Raw genomic sequence first — 23,439 nt, 5'->3', positions numbered from 1 at the left:
GCCAGATATTGATAATTGTTATAGATTTGCAATTAATTTAAATTGCATTAATTCAATTAAAAGTTTTGCATTTGCTAAACTGATTTGCCATTTACATTTTTTTTATATATATATTCTAATAATAATTCTGCATTGGGTACAAATCTGCCTTTCAGTGTTTGTAATGTAATAATTTGACCTAATGTTTATTGGTATTATCTTTCCCTGTTGAGAAAAGACCATTTGTAAATACAAGTATACAGTTATAAATCACAAATGAACCACTAAAGCATTTCCGTACAATACAAACACTGTTATGGCAGTATTATTCAAGTCTTATCAGAGTGTTTACATAAGAATCAGATCAATGAATTGGGATTTTATGACATGCAAATATATTCAAGTCAATTCTTGACCCTATTTAAAGTACAAGCATGTTTTTTGGACCAGCATCATCTAAATACTCTGGTATATGAATATAGTATTCATTGAGTACCATGATATTATGATCTGATGCCATTACTATACCATGATACCATCACAATATTTTTTTGAAGGAGCCAGCACATTAAAATCAGCATGAAATTAAAGTGAACCATTATTTATCTGTGCACATTATTATTATTATTATTTTTTAAATTCATGTGCCCTCATAATATTTAATCAAAATAACTTTTCCCTCTTTCAGCGACATCTCTTCTCTTCTCTGATGATGTGTTTACTGGCGTGAGGGCGGGGCAACCTGTCACTCATATGAGATCCACCAATAGCAAACTACAACCATCAAATGATCCAATCAACTCCTCATGGACAAAATCAAGTCCCGCCCTACATTTGTTCTTGTCCAGGAATTATCACAATGGGGGTTAAAATACTATTGCAACTTCTGTTTCATGCCGACTTTAACTGCAGCATGTCATAGACGCTCAGAGTACCTTAGCAAGTTTATTACTCATGATTAGGGGTTTGTTCAAAACCCTATTAATGAGCAATGCCTTAGCAAACACCACAAACACTTCTTGGGAGGAAACAAAAATAAAGGAACACAGATTTTTGTTTATTGAGAGAGTTTGTTTTGCTTGGACAGTTTGCAACATCATTCCAAAGCTGCCTGTTCCTCAAAGAAGGTTGATATTGATATAGACTGAACAAGAACAGCACAGCTTCTGTTAAAACTAATTTGGTGTGTTCAAGTTCTCCTGGAAAGTTTGTATTTACCAGATGGGAAGCAGTGTTGCCAATTTAGTGATTTTGTCAGTAGACGAGTCATTCCACGAAACCGGTACGATTTGAGTCCCTCTGACCTTTTTCAGTGTAATTTATCTATTGGGTCACCAAAATATATATTTTAAAAGCTTTCTGTATGAATTGAAATGCCTCCTTTAATAATGTTTAAAAACATGACATACATTTTATCTTCATATTAGAAATTATTTTGTTTTTTTTTAGTTGACACCACCTATTTTGTCATGTCCCTCAAGGCCTTCTATGAAAGTGTACTTGAGATATGAATAATAAAATGAGAAAAAAGTCCATTTATTCTGGCATTCCCATAAATATCCATCTGTGCTTTTTTAATGGGAATGTTTTTTTTCTAAGTAAATTCACGATTATTCATTAAAATCACATTATTTAGTAAACCCTCAACCCCGTTACACAAACCATTCTCCCCTATAAAAATAATGAACTGATACTTATGTGACATCATTAATAGGAAGTGACATCATAGAAGTCTTCTGAACAACATTGTGAGCAGACACAGGCGAGTGACCACCTTCTTTAATAATTATGACTAAATTATGTTGAAAATGAAATTGTGTTTGTCAAGCTTAACGACTCAACCCCGTTACATCAATTAAAGATAGAAAACTATTATTTGTGAAAATGATCTTTGTTATTTCAACATTATTCATGATTTCTTAATATCATGCATGTCATGCGCTCTCCATTTATTCACTAGATTTAGAGCAGTGGCCAATTTGGGCAAAAAATCACAACCCCGTCACACCTACATTTTTATTATTATTTTTTTTAAGTTTATGAAAAAGTAATTTAAAGTTAGTTGAATTCTGTCTGAAATATTCAGAGCAATCATAAGAATTTAGTTCAAATTCTGAAGTTAAGCCTTTGATGAAAAAAATGATGAGGTTTCTGTCACAAAAAGTGCCCATTTCAGGCTTTAGTACAGCAAAAGTGTGAGATTTTATGTAACTTTTATATTTGCAATTACTGAATTAGTGTGAGGGACATCTGATTAATAGGAAAATGTTGATTTTATCACAAATACATTTTATAATAATATTCAGAGAGCTCCCATAGTGTCCATAACTTAAAATTAGGGCTGTCAAACGATTAATCACGATTAATCGCATACAAAATAAAAGTTTGAGTTTGCCTAATATATGTGTGAGTACTGTGAGTAATTATTATGTATATATAAATACAAACAGATCCATGTATATATTTGAGAAATATTTACAAGTATATGTATTATTTATATTTTTATATAATTTATATTATATATATATAAATACATTTTTTGTACATAACATATTTCTCTTAAATATATACATTAATTTGTGTGTATTTATATATACATATTAATTACACACATTACTCACACATATATTATAAAAACTCAAACTTTTATTTTGTATGCGATTAATCGCGATTAATCATTTGACAGCCCTACTTAAAATAATAGGGATTTGATGTCTGAGATGGGAAAATATGTTTTTTCTGCAAGTTAAATATGTCATTAATGTTGTGGGGTGTTCAGAAAAGTAAAACATTTTGGTAAAAAAATCTAAAAATGTGTAAGTCCAAATCGTACCGGTTTTGTGGAATGACTCAGATTTAGCCACTTCCTTGCCCCTTTTGAGACTTTTTTTTTCTTCAAAAGTCTAGCGACAAATCTAGCAACTTCTTGGACAAAACTTATCTAGATTCTTATCTCACTCACTGATCTATATTTATATTAATATAAATGAGTGAAATCACCATTATGAGGTCATCTAGTGACATTTAGCGATGGGATTTAGCTACTTTCAATTAAAAGCAGATGGCAACATGGTGGGAAGTTGTGTTTTCGACGTCAGGTGCGTTTTTAGTCGGAAACTAGAGTCACTTCGGAACAAGATGGCGGTGTACCTTCTCTTCATTTACTACACAAAAATACAGCAAGGGTTTTGAAAATGAAGAACAAAGAATGTACATCTATTTAACTTTTTGAAATTTTTAATTTATGAAGGCACTGTAAACTTTATCGCTACATATATTGTTATATTACAATGCTATTATATTTTGTGCAGGGGATTAGCTTATTTTGTTGTAAAATAAAATCCTGACAATGTAAATATTGTGGTATTCCGCCTTTCCTCACTAACACGCCCCCAGCTCATAAAAATCGTGCTTCCTTCACGTGCTATCGGAAATTTCCTAATTCCCACTTCAGAAGTCGTGATTACGAGCTTGTTATATTCAAGTGCTTTGTTGTCGGAATGAACAGGAATCATGGAGGACACAACGTTTATTCTTGCCTATTTATTGGGAAAAAGTCTTATTAAAACCAAAATTATATGTGCCCCATGCAACCATAAAACATTCACAGTGCTATCTAGATAGTCCGCTTGCTGACAATTCTGTAATTTCAGTCAAATGCAGGCAATTTTTCACTGTGTATGAAACATACAATACGCTTCAAATGATTACTCATACCTGTGTAAATATGCACTACATTAATGACAAGACTAGAGGATCTAGCTGTTGTGGGGGGAAAAACTAATAAATCATAGCCTACCTGTCACAGCAGTATCTCCCCTCCACCATATTTAATGTTTCTGGTATGCCCATCTCGTATCAAAATTATTTCTGAACTTCCCAGTGGTAAACACAACATCAGAGGGCATTCATGTGCAATTTTTATCTAGGAAACTCATAGCACATGAAGGCAGAATTAAAGAAAATCCCGAGCTTCCCACTGGTATTTACGACTTGGTGGCGTTCATGTGCGTTCAACTCCTAAATACGATCTTTTCGACCTCCAACACCTGTAATTTGGGTTTGTGTACATAATGGCATTCGTACTACCCAAAGGTGTCTGCAAATTTGCATCTTCCCTCAAAAACATTTTCATATGTCAATATTAACTTTTAACAAGACCTGCTTCAGTTCAGTACTGAATTTCCTGTTCACAATCCACTTACAAAAGCCAGTAGCCACAACAAAGATATCTGCAATTAAAATTTATTAAACAACAACGCTAGTTATGCTGCATATTGTGACTCAGTACTTTAAAACAAGTACACTTACAAACTGAAATCAGTTTCAGTGAGATTATGTCTTGCACTTTTGCAAGCTGATTAAACATCACAACCAACATTTACATATGTTACTTAGGCAGGCTGAACATATCCAGAATGTTTGAATAATTAAATACATTTGCATTAGGGCTGGGTATTGAATCAAATTTCATGATTTGATTCTATTTTAATTCCAATCCGCATGCTTGAAATTCTATTCAATACAATTTGATATCACTTTGGATATATATATATATATATATATATATATATATATAGAGAGAGAGAGAGAGAGAGAGAGAGAAAAGAATAAAATCTCTCACAATGTAACCCCTCCTGTTCGAACCGCCTGCTCTAAGTGGGACTCGAACCCGGGTCCGCTGGCATGGGAGTCGGGCACTCTACCAAGAAGGTTAAAGACCGCAGTCTCTAGCCGCTCTTGAGATCAGGGGAGTGAGGTGGCATGGGACACAGCTCTTACCGGCCTAGGTCTGTTACACTCACCCCCCTAAAACATCACTCCCATCCGGGTCACGGCACCAATGTATCCCCTCCTGTTCGAACCGCCTGCTCTAAGCGGGACTCGAACCCGGGTCCGCTGGCATGGGAGTCGGGCACTCTACCAAGAAGGTTAAAGATCGCAGTCTCTAGCGGCTCTTGAGATCAGGGGAGTGAGGTGGCATGGGACACAGCTCTTACCAGCCTACGTCTGTTACACTCACCTCCCTAAACTTCACTCCCATCCGGGTCACGGCACCAATGTAACCCCTCCTGTTCGAACCGCCTGCTCTATGCGGGACTCAAACCCGGGTCCACTGGCATGTGAGTCGGGCACTCTACCAAGAAGGTTAAAGACCGCAGTCTCTAGCAGCTCTTGAGATCAGGGGAGTGAGGTGGCATGGGACACAGCTCTTACCAGCCTACGTCTGTTACACTCACCCCCCTAAAACATCACTCCCATTCGGGTCACGGCACCAATGTATCCCCTCCTGTTTGAACCGCCTGCTCTAAGCGGGACTCAAACCCGGGTCCACTGGCATGTGAGTCGGGCACTCTACCAAGAAGGTTAAAGACCGCAGTCTCTAGCGGCTCTTGAGATCAGGGGAGAGAGGTGGCATGGGACACAGCTCTTACCAGCCTACGTCTGTTACACTCACCCCCCTAAAACATCACTCCCATCCAGGTCACGGCACCAATGTATCCCCTCCTGTTTGAACCGCCTGCTCTAAGTGGGACTCGAACCCGGGTCTGCTGGCATGGGAGTCGGGCACTTTACCAAGAAGGTTAAAGACCGCAGTCTCTAGCGGCTCTTGAGATCAGGGGAGTGAGGTGGCATGGGACACAGCTCTTACCAGCCTACGTCTGTTACACTTACCCCCCTAAAATATCACTCCCATCCGGGTCACGGCACCAATGAATCCCCTCCTGTTCGAACCGCCTGCTCTAAGCGGGACTCGAACCTGGGTCCGCTGGCATGGGAGTCGGGCACTCTACCAAGAAGGTTAAAGACCACAGTCTCTAGTGGCTCTTGAGATCAGGGGAGTGAGGTGGCATGGGACACAGCTCTTACTAGCCTACGTCTGTTACACTCACCCCCTAAAACATCACTCCCATCCGGGTCACGGCACCAATGTATCCCCTCCTGTTCGAACCGCCTGCTCTAAGCGGGACTCGAACCCGGGTCCGCTGGCATGGGAGTCGGGCACTCTACCAAGAAGGTTAAAGACCGCAGTCTCTAGCAGCTCTTGAGATCAGGGGAGTGAGGTGGCATGGGACACAGCTCTTACTAGCCTACGTCTGTTACACTCACCTCCCTAAACTTCACTCCCATCCAGGTCACGGGACCAATGTATCCCCTCCTGTTCGAACCGCCTGCTCTAAGCGGGACTCGAACTCGGGTCCGCTGGCATGGGAGTCGGGCACTCTACCAAGAAGGTTAAAGACCGCAGTCTCTAGCAGCTCTTGAGATCAGGGGAGTGAGGTGGCATGGGACACAGCTCTTACCAGCCTACGTCTGTTACACTCACCCCCCTAAAATATCACTCCCGTCCGGGTCACGGCACCAATGTATCCCCTCCTGTTTGAACCGCCTGCTCTAAGCGGGACTCGAACCCGGGTCCGCTGGCATGGGAGTCGGGCACTCTACCAAGAAGGTTAAAGACCGCAGTCTCTAGTAGCTCTTGAGATCAGGGGAGTGAGGTGGCATGGGACACAGCTCTTACCAGCCTACGTCTGTTACACTCACCCCCCTAAAACATCACTCCCATCCGGGTCACGGCACCAATGTATCCCCTCCTGTTCGAACCGCCTGCTCTAAGTGGGACTCGAACCCGGGTCCGCTGGCATGGGAGTCAGGCACTCTACCAAGAAGGTTAAAGACCGCAGTCTCTAGCGGCTCTTGAGATCAGGGGAGTGAGGTGGCATGGGACACAGCTCTTACCAGCCTACGTCTGTTACACTCACCCCCCTAAAATATCACTCCCATCCGGGTCACGGCACCAATGTATCCCCTCCTGTTCGAACCGCCTGCTCTAAGCGGGACTCGAACCCGGGTCCGCTGGCATGGGAGTCGGGCACTCTACCAAGAAGGTTAAAGACCGCAGTCTCTAGCAGCTCTTGAGATCAGGGGAGTGAGGTGGCATGGGACACAGCTCTTACCAGCCTACGTCTGTTACACTCACCCCCCTAAAATATCACTCCCATCCGGGTCACGGCACCAATGTATCCCCTCCTGTTCGAACCGCCTGCTCTAAGCGGGACTCGAACCCGGGTCCGCTGGCATGGGAGTCGGGCACTTTACCAAGAAGGTTAAAGACCGCAGTCTCTAGCAGCTCTTGAGATCAGGGGAGTGAGGTGGCATGGGACACAGCTCTTACCAGCCTACGTCTGTTACACTCACCCCCCTAAAATATCACTCCCATCCGGGTCACGGCACCAATGTATCCCCTCCTGTTCGAACCGCCTGCTCTAAGCGGGACTCGAACCCGGGTCCGCTGGCATGGGAGTCGGGCACTCTACCAAGAAGGTTAAAGACCGCAGTCTCTAGCAGCTCTTGAGATCAGGGGAGTGAGGTGGCATGGGACACAGCTCTTACCAGCCTAGGTCTGTTACACTCACCCCCCTAAAACATCACTCCCATCCGGGTCACGGCACCAATGTATCCCCTCCTGTTCGAACCGCCTGCTTTAAGCGGGACTCGAACCCGGGTCCGCTGGCATAGGAGTCGGACACTCTAACAAGAAGGCTAAAGACCGCAGTCTCTAGTATCTGTCGCTTCTTGAGTTCAGGGGAGTGAAATTTAAGGCAGGAACACACCAAGCCGACGGTCGGCCGTCGGGCAGTTTTTGTTCGTCGACCGACTAAGTTTTCTCACTGTGTTCCTCACAGTCGGCTGAAGTTGGTCCTCGTCGGCTTTTTTTCGGCTGATTTGAAATGTTGAATCGGCGTCGGAGCTCGTCGGTCCATCTGATCATTCAGATTGGCTGTTCAGCTACTGCCACCTACTGGTTCGGAAAGGCATTTCATCTCACGCAGGCGCAGAACTGACATGCTACTTGGCCGTCGGCTGTTTAGCGTCGGTTTGGTGTGGCAGGGCAGCTTTGGACACAGACGCTGCCGACGTGAGCCAACCCCGCAGTCTGCTTTCGTCGCCACTAGTTCGTTGGCGTCGGCTTGGTGTGTTCTGGCCATTACACGTGCATCTCTTACTAGCCAATGTCTGTTACATCAAGTACTGCTGTAAACTATACAGGGAACCCTGTCAGTTGGTATTACTATAATATTAAAAGTTAAAATGAACAACTGATTTATGTAAATGTGACGTTACATGACATATTGTTTACAAGCTGTTTTATTGATGTCTTTCCGCTGTTGAAACACTGAACAATGACATTTCAGTATCTTACCTTCTGATGATCGGTTCATCGCTTGAACTACAGCAATCTGTCACGCCACATTTCATAATAAAATAGACATAATTTGAAATCTGAGACTTTGTTTTATATGTAAGTAACAAAACACAAAGCTTTTTGCAAGTTATTGGATGAGAGGCGCGCAACAAATACGGCTTAGTGAATGGATATCAAAAGGAGAATGATTAAAATTGAGAAATCAGTATTGTTAATCAAGCCATAATTTGCATAAAATACTGCAGTGGTTTATTCTCTTAATTTCATACCACAATCTTCTCTTTTTTGTCCCACAATCATATAACAATGTTTGCACAATAAACAAAAGTTCAGGCATTTCAGTCTGGAGAATCCCATAGTCAACAGAGTGATCAGTCAGGAGGGACTCAAACAGTTCTGCACATTAGACACATTTAAACACATAAAATATGTTTCCCAGTATCCTGGGTATCGCATCTGTGTTAGCATTAGATTTGATTCTATTCTTTAAAATAACTATTATAGCAGAAAAACTGCTTTTACAAATAAATAAAGGACAGAAAGACATGCAGAATGAATCAGAAATTCATAAACAATTCTTCCAGCTTGACCAAAACGTTCACATTTTGTGAGTTTTTCCACAAAGAAAAGGAACAATATCCGGATGCATTTTTCTCAGTGTTAATGGTTCCACAGAAACGTGTTTCAATCCAAAGTCTGGTTTGCTGTGAATAAATGCTCTTGTTGTGAACAGGCAATGTTTTCCTCTCAGTCACGTCACTGAGGTTGTATTTAAGGGAGTATTTGTGCTTCTCAAGTCCTCTGTGCTTCAAAAGCAATCTCCAGCTCAATCCAGGCTTTTCTCAATGACTCTCTCTTCACATTGCAGAGCATGTTTTAACAGAAGACGGATCCGCATTTGCCTGCTGTCGCATGCTTTCTTTTTTGGAAGAAAATTAAGGTATTAAAGAGGGAAGGTGAAAGACAGTGGAACTTTTAAAAATACAGTAACACTTTATTTCACAGTGTCTTTTTTTAGTTACTAAAAAAAGTAATTACTACAAATTGTGCTTAATTACATGCAACTAACTCTAAAACACACCTTAATCCTAACCCTATGGTAAGTACATGTAGTTAATTATTATTACTCAGTACTTAAATGTAGAATTGCACTGTAACACAGACACCTTAAAATCAAAGTATTCAATAGCTGTAAATCCCAGAGAGTTTCCTCGCTGTCTACAATCTTCTAAAGGCATAATCCTAGTCAAAATGCCATGTAAAATGTCCCTACATGTCTATATTTTCCTGTTTAAGTTGTCGATTCTAGGCAAAAATAAGCTACAAGTGGGGCAGATTTAGTTCAAAATCAAAAATCGAACCCAACTGGAAACCTACTGATAAATGTACTGTATTAAAAATCGACTTTGCACAGAAATTCACTACAATGCATTCTGGTATTGCCTTCCAAAAAGACATGCAATTACTCCTAAAAGATCGTCTGACTGAAATGCACATATGATGCATTAAAATTCTGGCTAGATGGCTTTAGGAACAGACCAGATTCACATGAACTGTAATGATGAATTCACCTGCCAGATCGATCCTTGAGATTCCCATCAGACCTTCGTACAAGCCCTTGATGGGGTTTTCTCCAGCGGCGATCACTCCGTGCAGCCAGATGAGCAGCATTCTGTGCCCGTGCTCCTTGTAGCTCTTTGTACCTTTTAAATTTCAGAGCTTGTCATCACTATGGCAGATATCAATCACATCAGACACCTGCCTCTGATCCTACAACAATGCATTACGTCTGGGAAAATGGTGCAAATTAAAGGCTAGTGTAGGCAAGTTTCTGTAATCCATTTAGCCTTAGTAGTAGTGGATGTCTATTTAAGATTCCAGACCTCATATATTTAGAGACATTTTGAATTTTTGTGCATATTTTCAAATTAATTAAATTAAAATGAAATTTTCAGGAAAACCATGTGTATGGTTTGAGAATATGCACAATTTGTCTTTGATTGTCACTTTCTTTTCAATCCCGTTATGCTGCGACATTTCATAATTTCTTAATTTAAATCATATTTTTTGTACTAAAAAAATCAGAGCATTTAAAAGTTTGGGTTTGATCCGATTTTGAAACTGATTGAAACTGAAACGATTTGCTCTGGAACAAGTAATAGGTTTATAAGACCAAGATTTGATATACACCAAATTAATTATACCTCATGTTTAAACACTATCTACATAAGAGCCAGCAGCAAATTCCCGAAGGACTGGCTGAGATGAAGCTGTTCTCTGCGGGTACATGAGCTCTGAACGCTCGCTGACGGCCTGGAGCTCACATCTCCGAAAGCGTTTTAACAAAGTGAAATAGTAAAATAGGTGCTATGTTTACATATGAGTCACATATCTGAGGTCTAAATAACTACATTCATACCTAAAAAACTACATTTCGTGACACAACAACTGTAGTATTTATAAAATTATGGTGTTTGCTTGTCTGCCATGACACTTGCTGTGAGAAAAATGCTGCAAGCGAAGTGAAACAAACAGTGAAACGGTTACTGTGATGATACTGATAGAATATTGCAAGGCTGGAAAGACCTCTCAGCCAATCAGAATCGAGAACCAGAATGAACTGTGGTATAAAATTTTATAATTACTTGTATAATTAAGGAAAGGATTTTTTTCATATGATTTTCATGATTTATTCTTTCTAAGTTTTTAAATCATCAACTGTTATTTAACACAGAATGTTGGCAAGAAGATGTGAATCCATAATAAATGTTCATAATGAAGGCAGCAAGAAATATACATTATGCATCTGCCAGATACTTAATTCAAAGTAACAAACATTCTCTATTGCTCTACAGTAAATGTTATACTTGTTGATAGCTTTTTAAAAAGATTTTGAAACTAGTCTCTTGTGCTCACCAAGGGTGCGTTTATTTGATTTATTATTTACTCCAGTCTTCAGTGTCACATGACATTATAAAAGTCTTTACTGTCACTATTGATGAATTTTATGCTTAAAATGCTGAAAAAAAGCTTTATTTTATATATATATATATATATATATATATATATATATATATATATATATAGAGAGAGAGAGAGAGAGAGAGAGAGATATGCGTCAGATCACAGCATTCAGTGGCATACCTGTCCACTGGTGTTCTATGGATCGAATATGTGCATCGGAGAACTTCCAGTGCCGAGCCAGTGTTTTCCACTCGCCTGGTTTGAGATACTTGCTGGAAAGTTTCCATAGGACGGATCGGATATGTTGTGTCTCCTGTTGATGGTCCTGCTTAAAGGTAAGACTTGTTCCCACCAGAGAGTCAGAGTCACTCGTCACATTTTCCTGGAGGGCAAATGAAAACATTATGAACAAAAAATAGCACACAATCTTTAATTATGATAGATAACAAATAAGACTCAAATAATTTAAGCCTAACGTACACTGAACATACCTTTTCCCATTTGTAAAATCTGTCAGCTTTGATAATCATGTCAACAACATTCACATGGTTGGCTCGTGCTGCGACATCAAGTGATGTCTTCCCCTGCTGTAACATTAGAAGTAAACATCTTCTGTTTAAGTGTTTGATCAGAATTGTATTAGAATATGAAAATATATCATCCACACCCAAGTGTGATAACAGGAAATTGCACCTTTCATCTTTTGTTTTAATTGTTTGATCAGAATTGAATTTAAATATGATAAATATTGTCCACACCCAAGTGTGATAACAGGAAATTGCACCTTGTCGACTAGATTGAGGTTGACTCCAGAAATCAGGATCATCTCAGCGATGTTCTGCCGACCGTGTTCTGCTGCAATGTGCAAAGCAGTTTGAAGCCGCTGTAAGGAACAATTGTTGATAAATGAATTAAGAAACCGCTTTCTAAATCACTGTTTGCATTTGTAAATGTGAAATGAACCACACTCACATTGTCAAAGATGTCCAGGTCGCATCCCGCATTGATAAGATCCTTCACTATTTCTGTGGAGTTGTTGAGTACTGCCAGGTGGAGAGCTGACATATGTTGCTGGCAAAGAATAACAAAGTACTAAATGGCAGCATAAATGGCACACTTCATGAGGTCAAAAAACTGTAGTCTTGTGATATCTTTTATACTTATTTATTTGAGATGTTTCAGCACCTGATTCACTAATTATGTAAATCAGATGATAAATTCGCAAATACAGACACAAAATTAGTGTTGAGCATAATTTGCACGGCACAATTCCCCATCACATGTTTTCACTAATTAGAATCTCAATCAAATTCTTGCATCTCTGTATTTTTTCACTAAGATGGGAGTGTCTATTGTCTGGATGTGGGCATTGAATGTGCTCTGGGTGAGCAAATAGCACATATATATGCTGTAAATCACATATAAGCAATATCACCATGCGTTATCGCTCTATATCGGCACGGCTGGGATTCGGCCGTAGATACTCACAGCGTGCTGATATACAGCCATATTGCATGGCTACTCGTGTAATATTGTGTTTATACAACAGTTCGATGGCACAAGTGTGTCAATAAATAAGAAACAACAACAGAGTGTCATTAAAACCCTCTTTTGTGAGGAACTACTTCCTTCCGCCACGGATTCAAATCTCAAGTTGACAGTTTAATAATTGAGCCCAAGTTACTAATTCTAAAACATCACTTTAGAACTACGAAGGGATGTTGAGTCGCTTCATTGAAACTCACTGTAATATGTAGAGTATTATGAGAGAGAGATCGACTGAGCGAGTGTATTACCTGCATCTAGCTGATATTCTTCAGGTCACTCTTATATTTATAATCACAAAATCAGTTTGAATGTCCACCGAGAAAGCAATATCTTTGTCCTTTTAACAGTTAAGGGGATTTCCCATGACAGCGCTGGTCAATGCATTTGTCAGTTGCCTCTTATTGTTTACAACCTTGTTTCAGTCCCTTTCAATATAAAAGTCTTTGCTACTGACTCACTCATAAAGACAGTCTTTACCGCCATTTAATGGTGTAATAACGTAACTTTCACCGAAGTCGAAATCACAATCACCAACGGGCCCTTTCTCAATACCAAAGGCATGCTATTTATGTAAAATAATATTTATTGAAAAAATATTTAAATAAACCAATTAGCCATTATAAAAGTGTATGTTTGTACAATAGGAAATAAACAAGCAAACGGTTTAGTCAAAAGTACAAACACAGCACTAGTTATAGTACAGGATTTCAGTCAAATAAACATATAAAGTTATGAAACTTAACTTTGCCTTTAAAGGTCCCGTTCTTCGTGATCCCATGTTTCAGACTTTAGTTAGTGTGTAATGTTGTTGTTAGAGTATAAATAAAATCTGTAAAATTTTAAAGCTCAAAGTTCAATGCCAAGCGAGATATTTTATTTAACAGAAGTCGCCTACATCGAACGGCCAGTTTGGACTACATCCCTCTACTTCCTTCTTTAATGACGTCACTAAAACAGTTTTTTGACTAACCTCCGCCCACAGGAATACACAAGAGTTGCGTTTGTAGAGTGTGTTTGTCGCCATGTCGTCGAAACGCTGTTATTTTCATCCCGCAGTCCAATCACCGGGTCTGATTCCGGCTCAAATTGATAGGGTAAAATTAAAGACATGTTTACAATAACACTGAGCGTGTGCATCTCCACGTTATGGTAAGAGGCGTGACCTTTCCGGGCAAGATGCGCTAAACTGCTGTCGAATCACAACACAGGAACCGCTGGCACAATCAAAACTTGTTACGTATTTCTGAAGGAGGGACTTCATAGAACAAGGAAGTCATCAGCCCGTTTTTATGACAGTGGAAACAGCGGTATACAGATAAGTAAATTATGTGAAAAATACTGTGTTTTTTTACACGCGAAACATGAACACATGTTATATTGCACACTATAAACACAATCAAAGCTTCAAAAAACCACGAAAAACGGGACCTTTAACCCAAATCGATTTGCTCTGGAAAAAGTAATAGGTTTATAAGACCAAGATTTGATATACACCAAATTAATTATACCTCATGTTTAAACACTATCTACATAAGAGCCAGCAGCAAATTCCCGAAGGACTGGCTGAGATGAAGCTGTTCTCTGCGGGTACATGAGCTCTGAACGCTCGCTGACGGCCTGGAGCTCACATCTCCGAAAGCGTTTTAACAAATTGAAATAGTAAAATAGGTGCTATGTTTACATATGAGTCACATATCTGAGGTCTAAATAACTACATTCATACCTAAAAAACTCTTAAAACTACATTCCGTGACACAACAACTGTAGTATTTATAAAATTATGGTGTTTGCTTGTCTGCCATGACACTTGCTGTGAGAAAAATGCTGCAAGCGAAGTGAAACAAACAGTGAAACGGTTACTGTGATGATACTGATAGAATATTGCAAGGCTGGAAAGACCTCTCAGCCAATCAGAATCGAGAACCAGAATGAACTGTTATAATTACTTATATAATTAAGGAAAGGAATTTTTTTCATGATTTTTATGATTTATTCTTTCTAAGTTTTTAAATCATCAACTGTTATTTAACACAGAATGTTGGCAAGAAGATGTGAATCCATAATAAATGTTCATAATGAAGGCGGCATAACAAGAAATATACATTATGCATCTGCCAGATACTTAATTCAAAGTAACAAGCATTCTCTCCTGCTCTACAGTAAATGTTATACTTGTTGATAGCTTTTTAAAAAGCAAGCATGTTGTGATGTTGGACTGTTAACTGATGTTTTTTAGGACTCACTGTGTCTACTGAATCCAGACTGATCCCAGCCTGTATCAGCAGTCTGACCTCTTTGCCCGAGCCGTGCTGGGCCACCAGATGAAGAGCCGTTTTGTTGCTCTATAACAAGAAACACATTACCATGTGCTTTAATTTGCTGTACTGAAAACAAGTTGAAAATCTCATTAGTTATGATGAAGACTGCAGATAAAATAAAACATTGTACTCACATGAGTAAGTTCATTGACATTGCATCCAGCCTCCAGCAATAGTCGGATACACTCATAATGACCCCCTTCAGCTGCCAAATGTAAAGCCGTCATGCCGTCCTGATGAAAGATCACAATGTGAAGCAAATAAATGACTTCAAACCAAAAAACTCTTACAATTGGAGTGAGACTTACAATGTTTCTTTCATCAATGTTCTCCCCGGTCTCCATAATCTTCTGTAGGACGTCGCTGTGGCCTTGCTTAGCTGCCAAATTCAGGGCAGTGTTCTCCTCCTGCAGTTCATGAACATCATATTAACACTGCATCACACATGACACGTCTCTGACCTCATATCATCACCACAGTGTCACACCACTTAAAGGGACAGTTCACCCAAAAATGAAAATTATCCCATAATTTACTCACCCTCAAGCCGTCCTAAGTATATATGACTTTCTTCTTTCAGACGAACAGAGTTATATTAAAAATATTCTGTCTCTTTCAAGCTTTATAATGGTATTGAATGGGGCTCGAGATTTTGAAGCCCAAAAAAGTGCATCCATCCATCTTAAAAGGCCTTCTGAAGTGAAGTAATGGGCTCTTGTAAGAAAAATATCCATATTTATAACTTTATATACTATAATCACTAGCTTTGTGTTTGGCTGAAAGAAGAAAGCCATATATCCACCTATGATGGCTTGAGGGTGAATAAATAAAAGGGTGAGTACAGAATAATTTTCCTTTTTGGGTGAACTATCCCTTTAAGTCTACAGCTTTCATTTGGGTCACATTAGCAAGTTTGGCACACTTTGATCTCTACTTTGGCATTTTGCATATAAACTCAGCAAAGAAAGAAATGTCCTCTCACTTTCAACTGATTTTCCTTCCAGTAAATGTCTTAAAGTGCCCCTATTATGCCTTTTTTAAGGTTCCTTATATTGTTTTGGGAGTCTCCTACAACAGGTTTACATGCATGCAAGGTCAAAAAACACTTTTGTTTTCTTTCGATTAGTTCACTTTCAAATAAATATTTCCTGATAATTTACTCACTCCCATGTCATCCAAGATGTTCATGTCTTTCTTTCTTCAGTCAAAAAGAAATTAAGGTTTTTGATGAAAACATCCCAGGATTATTCTTCATATAGTGGACTTCAATGGCCTCCAAACGGTTGAAGGTCAAAATTACAGTTTCAGTAAAAAAGTTTATGCTGTATGTCCTACGCCTTCCCTGTTCTACTTATGGAAAAAATGGAACTGCCGCTGCGTTCGTTCCGTAAGTAGAATAGGGAAGGCGTAGGACATACGGCGTAAGCTTTTTGAAGAATACGAATGTGCAGTTTTGGCGGAAGCACTTGGAAGGTGGTCATTTGTTTATATAAAGCATATACATTTACATTTTTTTCGAAAATGACCGATGGTTTCTCTAGATAAGACCCTTATTCCTCGTCTGGTATCGTTTAAAGCTCTTTGAAGCTGCACTGAAACTGTCATTTTGACCTTCAACCGTTTGGAGGCCATTGAAGTCCACTATAAGGAGAAAAATCCTGGAATGTTTTCATCAAAAACCTTCATTTCTTTTCGACTGAAGAAAGAAAGACATGAACATCTGGGATGACATGGGGGTGAGTAAATTATCAGGAAAATTTTATTTGAAAGTGAACTAATCCTTTAATTTCACCTCAGTTCACCAAAGATTGTTAAACGATTCGTTTGAAGCAGTTCAATGAATCAGTCTCTCTAAACCCCTCCTTTACGTGAGCTTACACTGCTCCTTTACGTGAGATCACTGACAAGCCAAGCAATATCGCGTTCATATCGCAGATGAATCGCCTTCGATAACTATGGCTCTGTCTATTAAATGCCGCTCCATTTGAAAGCAGGTGATGGCGATTTAGCTGTAATCAGAGAACCGGCTATACTGACGAAATGCACGTGAAAATCACATGCGATATATCGGTCAGCCCTACTGACAAATAAACACCCTGATAACACAGAGAAAGAGTAAACGTTGTTCATTTACATATACTACCAACACTGTATCAATACAAAGAGGGTTAAAAATCGATGAAGTTACACTTTAAGGACTGTTCAACGTGCAATAATTGTTTATGGTGCATTGAACAAGCATGAAAAACATTGTTTAAACCCTTTACAGTAAAGTTCTTTACAAAATTATCTTTAAAATACAGTAACCTGAAAAAGGGGCATTTTTTGCTGAGTTTAGTAGTAGAGAAAATCTAATTAGCACACACTGAGGGGCGTCTGTGACTCACCTTGTCCTTGAGATCATGAGCACAGCCCATACCGATGAGAAACTCCACCACCTCCAGGTGTCCGTGCTCTGCGGCTAAATGAAACGCCGTCTTACCTGACTGACACAACAGATGGAGACACTTTAGAACGGACGTAATGAACTTTCCATAAATGTTTTACAACTGTTAACATTACATTTCAATGGGCAATAAAAAGTTTTGACAGAAAGCACAATGAAACTCCTCCAGAATGTTGATCATTTGATATTAATGATTTAATTTGCATCTAATAGAGCACAAATCTCATCATAAACTTGTGTAGCATAATACATAAAAACTGGAAACACTCAAATCTGTGTTTAAAGACATCACAGATAACCCTGTTTACATTCATAATAAATGTCCCACAATCCATATTGACTTTTATTTTCTTCACCCCTGAAGACAGAAAAATAACATTAGCGAATCAGTCCATAGTACTGATTGATATTAGCAATCAAAACAAACAAACAACACCTAATGGATAAAGTTTTGTCATGTCCATCTACTTCATGAATTACTCTGGACAAGAAAGAAGTCTTTTATGAAGCCATTAGTCTTTTGATGGTTGACAGCTGCTGTTTACTATCTGCTTTTTAAGTCAACAGACCTCTTCCTTGAGTCAATTCCTTCCTCAGAGTCATTTCTTGAAAATGTTTAACTGATATTTGCATGAACACTGTGCAGTCATCACAGTCATTATCACTATCAGATGAAAAACAGCTCTCTTCTACTTTCAGGACTTGAATCAATACAATCAATACATTGGAAAGCAAAACCATAGGTATTGTGTGAGAAAAAAAATGAGATTCTCACCTTGTCAACTTTATTAAGCTGCACGTTTTCCAGATCTTCCATGATGTACTCCAGAATACTGATGTAACCCCTCTGAGCAGCACAGTGCAAAAGATTCAAGCCATTCTGAGGACAAAAGAAATGAGACAGTTCATCACTGAGATGCATTGGAATTAGTGTTGAAGTCTATATCTAGGCCAGTGCACAGTACAATCCCATTTGTATTGGTTAATCTAAAGGCTTTAAATTGCTTTAGAGCGTTCTTTATCAAGAGCACAGCCAACCGTGAGTGAGCAGAGCACATCGAGTGAGATGCTACCACTGTCTTCATATAAGATATATAAGGATATATAGGACTTATAAGGATTTTTACCAAGAGTCTTACTTTGTTTTCAGAGGTGAGCTTCGCCCCGATTGAGACAAGGATCTTTAGGATTGACAGGTGACCAAACCACGCCGCCAAGAGCAGAGCGTTCATACCGAACTGCAAAACAAGAATGTCTATACAGTCACATGACTTTTGAAGATTTAAATTAGCCTAAAGCAGGGTTATTATTATCGTTACTTAAAACTAAAATCATAAAAAAACATTTCCATTACTTGAAATAAAACATTAACTGAAATTAAAAAATATATATATTTTCGTTTAGTTTAAATTGAAATACTAAAATATACTAAAATAAACAGACATCATTTAAAAAACAACAAAAGTAATAAAACTTTCAAATTAAAATGAAAGCAGAAAATATAAAAGTAAAATCTAATTCGAAATATTAACAAAAACTATAAACACGAACAAAAGCTAAAATAACACTAGCTTAAATTGACTTTTCCTTAAAGGAACACTCCACTTTTTTTGAAAATAGGCTCATTTTCCAGCTCCCCTAGAGTTAAGCAGTTGAGTTTTACCATTTTTGAATCCATTAGCCGATCTCCGGGTCTGGTGGTACCACTTTTAGCATAGCTTAGCATAGTTCATTGAATCTGATTAGACCGTTAGCATCTCGCTCAAAAATGACCAAAGAGTTTCAATATTTTTCCTATTTAAAACTTGACTCTTCTGTAGTTACATCGTGTACTAAGACCGACGGACAATGAAATGCTGTGATTTTCTAGGCCGATAATGGCTAGGAACTATACTCTCATTCCGGCGTAATAATCAAGGAACTTTGCAGCCGTACCATGAGTGCAGCAGGCAAGTGATATTACGCAGCGCCACTCACAAATGTCTCCATGGTTACAAGGCACGCTCCATGTGCAAGCAGGGGGTCACAGCCGCTGTGTAATATCATTGCGCCTGCTGCACTCATGGTATGGCAGCGAAGTTCCTTGATTATTACGCCGGAATGAGAGTTTAGCCATATCGGCCTAGAAAATCACAGCTTTTCATTGTCCGTCGGTCTTAGTACACAATGTAACTACAGAAGAGTCAAGTTTTAAATAGGAAACCTATCGAAACTCTTTGGTCATTTTTGAGCGTGATGCTAACGGTCTAATCAGATTCAATGAACTATGCTAAGCTATGCTAAAAGTGGTACCGCCAGACCTGGAGATCGGCTGAATGGATTCGAAAACAGTTGAGTTTTACCATTTAACTCTAGGGGAGTTGGAAAGTGAGCCTATTTTCAGAAAAAGTGGAGTGTCCCTTTAAAGGTGCAGTAAGCAATTTCTGAGAAACACTGTTGATATCTGAAATGGATGTCTCTTTATCATAGCAGAAGCGAAGCAAAATAATGCTTCACGAAAAATAAAGCGAAGATGATGAATGAACATCAAGGAAGAACAAAAAATGAACATACAGTACACACACAAAAAACAGCATGCATTAATTATGACCTCATATTACTTAAAAAAAATTCGCACTTTAAAAATGTATGTAATTCCACTCCAGACTATTTATGTGAACTGCAAGAACAAAAATGTGATTCACAAATGTTGACCATTTATAGCATCTAAAAATATACACTTTCATTTATACATTTACATTCATTTTAATCTCAAATTTTGATGTTTTAAAAAAATATTAGTCAACTTCTTAATTATCCCTTGCATATCATAGCCACTCTTTGTTGTTGGTGTGAGTTGGTGTAAGCTTGTGTGTACAAATAAAAATAAATTAAAAAATTCATCAAATTCATATGGAATGACACTAAAATGCTTTGACAGACTGTAACTGGCCAGTCGACGTGACATGCTATAATTGATCTAATTTCTAATTTAATTTATTTGACCAGTTATAGCATCTAATCACTTTCATTTTACATTGTACATAGAATTTAATCTAAAATTTAAGTTTTTAAAAAATAAATAAATAAATAAATAAATAAAACTCACCCATCACTCACCCAACTACTCAATTATCTATAAATGTTTTGCCTTGTATTTCAGTGCCACTCGTTGTCTCCTCAGCTATTGTTGTTGGTGTAACAAGGTCATAGCCTCCAGTCATTCACAAGGCCACATGGTGAATGAACAGCAGCCCATTAAAGATTTACCAAGTGAAGCAGTATGTCTCTTATTTGTGCTCATACATTAAATAAACATGGAACTTTATAAAATATTCAGCCTAAAATGAAACTGAATTTAAACCTGTTACAGTTTGGCAGCGTTCAAACAGAATGCATGATTTGACACGTACGCTGTCCATTTCATCCACATCCATGTCATGGTCTAGCAGCAGACGCAGTGCCTGTTCACTGCCAGCTCCAGCTGCCCAGTGCAGGGCCTTACGGTCCATCTGCAAAATGAAAATCACATATTAAATCAACCATGGCTGATTAGCCATTGTTTTAGGTGGTAAATAATACTGTTGTCTGGGGTAAAATAAGGGTCATATCCTGTGCTGAGGACCACAACATGTGTGTTTCCGACACTCTGGTGTATAGCTAGGAAAAACAAAACATTCCAGGCGGAAAAATTGGCATGGTGAGTGGCAACATAACTTCCTCTGACACAGCTTCCTGTACAGTATGTTCAGAATGCTTTGCTGTGTCACCATGTTCAGAAGTGTGCATCATAGTTTATCATTTGTAAGAATGTAAATATTCCAAACTTATTTTATTTTGGCCGAATCAGGTCAAGGAGACAATTTTAAACATTCTAGAGCATTTATAAACATCTTTTACTAGAAGTAAAATGTCTAATATAATGTGTATGCGTCAGTCCTCAACCAGTTCCTGTGGCATAACATTATGACCACCTTCCTAATATTGTGTTGGTCCCCCTGTTGTTGCCAAAACAGCCCTGACCCGTCGAGGCGCGGACTCCTCTAGACCCCTGAAGGTGTGCTGTGGTATCTGACACCAAGATGTTAGCAGCAGATCCTTTAAAGGGTTAGTTCACCCAAAAATGTCATTTATTACTCACCCTCATGTCGTTCCACACCCGTAAGACCTTCATTCATCTTCGGAACACAAATTAAGATATTTTTGATGAAATCCAAGTGGGGCCTGCATAGCCAGCAATGACATTTCCTCTCTCAAGATCCATTAATGTACTAAAAACATATTTAAATCAGTTCATGTGAGTACAGTGGTTCAATATTAATATTATAAAGCGACGAGAATATTTTTGGTGCGCCAAAAAAACAAAATAACGACTTATATAGTGATGGCCGATTTCAAAACACTGCTTCATTAAGCGTTATGAATCAGCGCGTCGAATCATGATTCGGATCGCGTGTCAAACGGCTGAAATCTCGTGACTTTGGCGCTCCGAACAGATGATTCGACACGCTGATTCATAACGCTCCGAAGCTTCCTGAAGCAGTGTTTTGAAATCGGCCATCACTATATAAGTCGTTATTTTGTTTTTTGGCGCACCAAAAATATTCTCGTCGCTTTATAATATTAATATTGAACCACTGAACTCACATGCACTGATTTAAATATGTTTTTAGTACATTAATGGATCTTGAGAGAGGAAATGTCATTGCTGGCTATGCAGGCCCCACTTGGATTTCAACAAAAATATCTTAATTTGTGTTGAACGAAGGTCTTAAAGATGTGGAATGACATGAGGGTGAGTAATAAATGACATTATTTTCATTTTTGGGTGAACTAACCCTTTAAGTCCTGTAAGTTGTGAAGTGGAGCCTCCATGGATCGGACTTGTTTGTTCAGCACATCCCACAGATGCTCGACTGGACTGAGATCTGGAGAATTTGGAGGCCAAATCAACACCTCAAACTTGTTGTTCTGCTCCTCAAACCATTCCTGAACCACTTGCTGCCTAATATATCCCACCCACTAACAGGTGCCGTGATGAAGAGATAATCAGTGTTATTCACTTCACCTGTCAGTGCTCATAATGTCATGCCTGATCCATGTATGTTTCTATTGATTCATTCATTATACCTTATTTTTGACTTTGACGTCCACTCCTCTTCTTATCAGCTCCTCCATTCTGTCAGTGTCATTCCTCTTCGCAGCATCATGAAACTCCTTCTCTGAACGAAGCACTAGAGAGAAATGAAAGTGGAAGGTGACAAGAGTTATATATGGTTTATTATACAGGTACAAACATGATGTCCCTTTTTTGTCTTGGGCAAATGAATAGGCTGCTACATATGAATACAATCAGTTAGAGAGCTGGTTGTACTTGACAGATCATCTTTAGTCTGTTATAGTAACATTTTTAATAGTAAATATTTTTAAATACACCACCTTCTCATACAAACAGCCAATGAATATATTTCTTTCTCACTTGCCCTAGTTTCGCACAACAACACTACTATTCTTTCACTTCACTGTTAAACACTCACATATATCGTCTTCGGACACCAGTCCGTCTTCCATCGTCATCGATTGATGGTGTGTTACGTCTCCAACATGCGCATCTTCTGATAAATGTCTACATTTTCATCTTTTGATGTGATGTTCGGCTGTTTCTGTGTGATCCTCGCTCAGCTCAAGCCTGCCGCTTTGGGAAATGACGAATCCTGCTGAAGCGAACGAAGGCTCATGAATATTAATCACGCCATACGGACGTTTCTTCGCGTTCCTCCAATAGCGAAGGCTGTGATTATAAATATTAATTACATTGTGCTGATGTTACTTAATGTTAAATAGGTTGTGTAGACTTTGTGACTTCCCAAAGACGAAATGTTAGTTATGTATTTAAATACTTTACATTCGCTTATATGAGTCTTTCCACGAAACCGGTACGATTTGAGTTTTTCTGACCTTTTTCAGTGTATTTTATCTATTGGGTCACCAAAATA

The 23,439-nt window shown here is 38.8% G+C and overlaps 1 protein-coding gene across 3 annotated transcripts; it reads right to left on the bottom strand.

The window, feature by feature from the left end:
• Nucleotides 1-8,112: 8,112 nt before the first annotated feature.
• Nucleotides 8,113-23,203, bottom strand: ankdd1a (ankyrin repeat and death domain containing 1A). Of its 3 annotated transcripts, none has more exons than XM_048183696.1 (15): nucleotides 22,981-23,203; nucleotides 22,574-22,677; nucleotides 20,857-20,955; nucleotides 18,604-18,702; nucleotides 18,240-18,344; nucleotides 17,406-17,504; nucleotides 15,327-15,425; nucleotides 15,153-15,251; nucleotides 14,944-15,042; nucleotides 12,125-12,223; nucleotides 11,937-12,035; nucleotides 11,644-11,739; nucleotides 11,333-11,534; nucleotides 9,760-9,891; nucleotides 8,113-9,103 (listed from the first exon to the last, which is right to left on the bottom strand). In XM_048183696.1, the coding sequence occupies exons 1-15, from the start codon at nucleotides 23,018-23,020 to the stop codon at nucleotides 9,015-9,017; spliced, it is 1,560 nt and encodes a 519-aa protein (XP_048039653.1). In that variant the 5' UTR covers nucleotides 23,021-23,203; the 3' UTR covers nucleotides 8,113-9,014. The 3 variants fall into 3 exon arrangements, with proteins under 3 accessions (XP_048039653.1, XP_048039654.1, XP_048039655.1); XM_048183697.1 differs by having other exon boundaries at nucleotides 8,113-9,107; nucleotides 22,981-23,197; XM_048183698.1 differs by lacking the exons at nucleotides 20,857-20,955; nucleotides 22,574-22,677; nucleotides 22,981-23,203 and adding an exon at nucleotides 20,564-20,826.
• Nucleotides 23,204-23,439: the final 236 nt, after the last annotated feature.

The sequence above is a fragment of the Megalobrama amblycephala genome, linkage group LG3, assembly GCF_018812025.1.
Source record: "Megalobrama amblycephala isolate DHTTF-2021 linkage group LG3, ASM1881202v1, whole genome shotgun sequence".
NCBI lineage: Eukaryota > Metazoa > Chordata > Actinopteri > Cypriniformes > Xenocyprididae > Megalobrama > Megalobrama amblycephala.
This window is presented reverse-complemented; position numbering and strand designations above follow the sequence as displayed.

Coding starts and splice junctions, on each gene's coding strand:
- ankdd1a (XM_048183696.1), bottom strand. CDS start 23,020: ATGACGATGGAAGACGGACTGGTGTCCGAAGACGATATAT. Junction 18,345..18,603: donor AGCTCACCTCTGAAAACAAA/GTAAGACTCTTG, acceptor TTTTGTCCTCAG/AATGGCTTGAATCTTTTGCA. Junction 15,252..15,326: donor ACATTGATGAAAGAAACATT/GTAAGTCTCACT, acceptor ATCTTTCATCAG/GACGGCATGACGGCTTTACA.